Here is a 4,734-nt window from a genome sequence, read left to right as displayed (position 1 = left end):
GTGGAGGATAAGCTTTTGCTAAAGCTAATCCGTGTTCTCAGCACTATCAATCTCTGATTGCTTAGAACCATTAACTGATCCATCCTAATTTCAGCCTTACAAATATGAGTTTTACGTATTTGACAGCATGCATCGTATACAAAGTTTCAAAACAAATGAAATCATTTAAACCAGAAAAATCATCATCTGAAGACAAAACAGCTGAGTTTGTAACTTAGGCCTAGGCTAATCAAGATCTTCCGTACGTTTTAAACAATAATTAGGCTGCTGGCTGCATTTGCTTCAACGAACACCACATTACCTTATTCTTATTTGGCTTCCACCCTAGAGGAACTCCAGAAGGCCGATATTTCGTGTTGGTTTTCCCCCATCAATTTGTTCCTGGATTCCTGGGCCTCATGTCTGCATTGGCAAATTTGTTGTGTGCCTCCTTGAACTTTTCCTATCAGGATTTCCCCTTTCCCACCAGAATTGGGTTAGTTATTTCAAATGGCCTAACACCAGAATTGGCCTGCAATGTATAATATCTTGCCTTGACAAAACAAAACCTAAAATATACATGTAGGTAAAGAGTTTGTTTGTATTTGGAAACATTAATTCACTCTAGTTCCTTTTGCAATCGTCAATCTTTGCTGTGACACAAGCCGACTGCCAAGCTGTTACCCAAACATATCTCGCTGACCACAATTGTAATAACTGGACCGTCAACCTCATAGGCATTGATAAAAGGGGCTGACAGATTCTAAAATGTTAAATCAAGAAGTAATGATTAAAGCTAACTCTGCACATTTAGTGAACATGGTTACGGCTGAACAGTAGATTAAAATAAGTAGAAAACTTGAGAAAACGAGCAATCAGGGAGCTGGAATTGAAAACCGCGGCGACTTGTCATGAAGACTAAATACAAGCAGGGCGGATGCCCAAATTTGACGGCACAAAAAAAAGAGTAATGAAAGTTAAAATACTACAATAAATTAGTGGGTGCACTACAAATGAGTGACAGCAGGCGAAACAAAACCCCACAATTTAATCACAATGTCACCATGATAATTAGTAAGTTCGTCAAACCCACCAACTTATGACAACACATAAGAGCAGAATTCCGATTTGATATCTGGATAGGGGGATCGCGGATGGTGCATCAGAGGTACTTCCAGTAGGTCCATTTGCTGGAGACATTCCACCAGGATGCAAACCAGTTCCTGGAATCACAGTCCCAGGATTTGTTGATATCACACCTTCTAGAGAAGGTGCAGGGGCTGGAGCAAATAATGGGTCCCTAACCGTTAATGCAGTTGGAGCTATAAGTGGGGGAAATTGATGTGGCGCTGCATAGGTAAATGAAGAAATATCAGAAAACACAAAGCTATATGTGGAAAGGGAACAAGCAAACAGATGGAAAAAATTAGGAGAAAAATGCAAAGCAGTTTTACCTGGGCATCGAGGTTGAAGAGTTGTGGACAAACTGCAGTTATAAAAATGAATTGATACATCATTGTTTCATAGGAAAACTAGATAAGACAAATAAGGTTAGAAACTCACCTGGCGACAATGCTACCATTGACAATACCGCCGTATGTACAGGCATTAACATTACAACCACCACCACTTGGTTGCGTCGTAATATTTCCAACCATGAGGTTACTGCTTTTGCATTGCATGCTTGAACACGAAACTGCCAATGAAGCAGGTTGGCAGTATAATCTGCATGAAAGTTCCCAGTCAAATAGCTTTACTTACAGGATTTAAGGTTGCAAGCAAAGAGGAAAACAAAAAGTATAACTGTATATACGCACTTTAGATTTCCAGGTCCACAACTGCACTGAACACAATGACCTGCAGTAATGGCGTAGCTCCCATTTGGCACAGTTAAACCAAAATCCGCAGAAGTTTTTGGGAAGTTTGACGCACAAGCTGTAAAATACAGAACAAGATACTCGTGAGACACCCACAATTCCATCTTTAACTTGTTTTGAGAAAATGGAACACCTATCGATCTAATAGATTTGACATCTGAAAACACTATGTAACCAAACACGGTTGCATGAAACATATGAAAGTTACCAACACTGCGAGATTTATCAATATTACTTGTCAATTGTAATTACAATATTCTGTTTTATGCATAACACGCAAAATAATAAACCCACATAGCTCCAAGTACTAAAAGATTATTAAGTACTCCCACTGTTTCAAAAAGATAGGCTTGTTTCATGTGTACATGAAACAAGCCTATCTTTTTGAAATGGAGATAGTATTAACACGACAGAATACTAGATTAGACACATAAGCATATGTCCGCATTGATTCCTCAAATGATTCAACTAGAAATCTTAAAACAGCAGAATCATGGAGCACAGCTGAGTTGATTTAACTTAGTGACACCGCCTAAAAGCTCAATTACTTATCATTGCATAACCAACTCAATCCACAAAATGATGAACTCATACAGACAAATAGCTTAATCAACTCAAATCACGAAATGATGAAAGCAAAGTTCATGAAACTCATAAACAAACAAAATAGTTCGACTGCGCCAGAAGTCCAGAACACCATTAACAGTAGAAGTACTATACTAGCCACGGAATGAAATGCCAGAATTGTTTACTCAAGATTCAGCTCAAAGCCTCAAACCAGCAGATTCATGTCAATGACGCCACTACCAGTGCAAGTACTTGCCGACTCTGAATCAACTCAAAAACCACAAAACGACGAACTAATCCATCCCCACAAAAGCAAAGTTCAAGAAATTCTACCTAAGCTAATTCACATTAGACACACCAGCCAAAAGTCACCATCAAGAGTTCGCATACTTCACCATCGACTAAAACTAGACCAACAAACAAAATTGATACAAAGAGGCATTTCCCAAAACTCAGCTATCATGTAGTAGTTCCAAGGACCAAAAGACCACTAACAACAGAAATTCAAATTTTCAACAAACTGCAATGGCGTAAACAATGAACCAACTTAAACCCACAAACATATACAATCAAAATCAGCTAAAACATCATAAATTCACCAAGCACATTCATACTTGTACCTCAAAAGAGTCGAATGCATTAAAGGGAAAAGGTGAAATACAAAAAAAATACCAGGAATAGGAACTGCAATTATGTCACCAGCTCCAACAGATGGAACACCCATAGCATTAACATTCATAAGATCAGTAAGAGTAGTGGAATACCCAGCTGCAATCTCCGCTAAAGTATCCATAGGTCTTACAACATAAGAAAGATAGACTGCGGGTAGATTATTATCACTTGAGTTGAAACAAGTACATGGCAAAGGCACGGTAAGAATCTGACCCACATCAAGAACAGAAGGATCAGAAACAGAATTAGCTTCTCTTATCTGATCAGCAGAAACCAACCCAGCGTAAACACTATCAGCTATCAAAGACAGTGTATCAGCAGGCCGAGTTTTATACCGAGTTGACACCGATTTACGAATACCATCCACACAAGAACAGGTAATGGGTATTTTCAGAAAGAGTTTAGCTGGTAGAATATGGTTTTCAACATCTGGGTATGAAATGTCTATTGCATTTGCTGTGAGTAGAGAGATTGGATCTACCTGGAATAGTGAAGCTACTTGTGATACTTTAAGATCTGTGTATAGTGTGTAACCTACTAGTGCATTACAAGAATCGGAGTTTGAACATGGTTCTATTGTTGATTTTGAGCTAACAATAGAAACACCCAAGATGAACATCAACAAGTAGAACAAGAACTGATGAGTGTGAGTATGTTTTGACATTTTAGGGTTTTGGGGTTTTGGGGATTTTTTTTTCTTGCTTCTGGTGAGTGAAGGAGTGAGAGTGAAAGGGTGAAGCAGGTTTGAAAGTAGAGAAAGGTAAAGTATCCAAAGGTGTGAACAGAGCTGTCAGAAACTCCTGAATTATGTGTCTACTGTTTTTCTCTAAAGGACCAAATTGACCTTGGTTAACTTTGTTTATTTCAAAATAACTTTGTTCATTCCCTCTCACGGGATTATCCGGTATAAATAGCGTCAACATAGCATCGTCCGGGTGGGAGACCCCGCATTTATACCCTAACGATTTACACCACTACGTGGCACCGGGGCCCGGTAAAATAAATCTAAACACAAAAATCTCTCATATCTGTGCAGGGATATTTCTTCCCAACAGGTAAAAGGGAATCAGATTAATAAGGAAGGAAAATGGCATGAATACTCAGTTTCCATTTAAAAAGCTGGTGTAATTTTGAATGGAACTTGAACCCGGAGAAGATATGGTGAATTTTCTTGAAGATGGTTCTGTGCCTATTAACAAGGTTCTTAGAACTGAGGGTTGGGATAAACCACTTGGTGAAGTTATTTTTGGAGGTGTAGCAGAAGTGCGTATTGCAATGAAGAAATACGAGTTAAAGTCTGGGTATGTTCTTCTATATACTAAGAATGAACCTAGCAGGTTCTATGCAAAGTGCTCAAAAGAAAACTGCCCTTGGGAATATAAGGTTTGTGATGTTGATGTTGAAAACATGATTCTTAAGGTTAAGAAATATGTTAGCAGTCATCCCTGTGGTGTGGGATGTCAAAGGATTTTACACAGGCTCAGCAATAAATTTGTTTCTTGTCTGATCAAGGATGTAATCAGAAGTGATCCGAGTTCCAAAGCTTCTGATTAGAAAAAAAAAAATCTAACTATGGGATCAATGTGAAATATTACCAAGCTTACAATGGAAGAGAGAAAGTGTATGAGCATATATTTGG

At 38.5% G+C, this 4,734-nt stretch overlaps 1 protein-coding gene across 1 annotated transcript; it reads right to left on the bottom strand.

Moving 5' to 3' along the window:
• Nucleotides 1-802: 802 nt before the first annotated feature.
• Nucleotides 803-3,859, bottom strand: LOC113356192 (lysM domain-containing GPI-anchored protein 1-like). The gene is made up of 5 exons (XM_026599247.1): nt 3,096-3,859; nt 1,797-1,914; nt 1,543-1,704; nt 1,434-1,465; nt 803-1,328 (listed from the first exon to the last, which is right to left on the bottom strand). Exons 1-5 carry the CDS (start codon nt 3,757-3,759, stop codon nt 1,063-1,065), a joined length of 1,242 nt encoding a protein of 413 aa, XP_026455032.1. The 5' UTR covers nt 3,760-3,859; the 3' UTR covers nt 803-1,062.
• Between the last annotated feature and the right edge of the window lie 875 nt (nt 3,860-4,734).

This window comes from Papaver somniferum, chromosome 3 (assembly GCF_003573695.1).
Source record: "Papaver somniferum cultivar HN1 chromosome 3, ASM357369v1, whole genome shotgun sequence".
Taxonomy (NCBI): domain Eukaryota; kingdom Viridiplantae; phylum Streptophyta; class Magnoliopsida; order Ranunculales; family Papaveraceae; genus Papaver; species Papaver somniferum.
The sequence above is the reverse complement of the archived record's forward strand: the minus strand, read 5'-3'. Positions and strand labels throughout refer to the sequence as shown.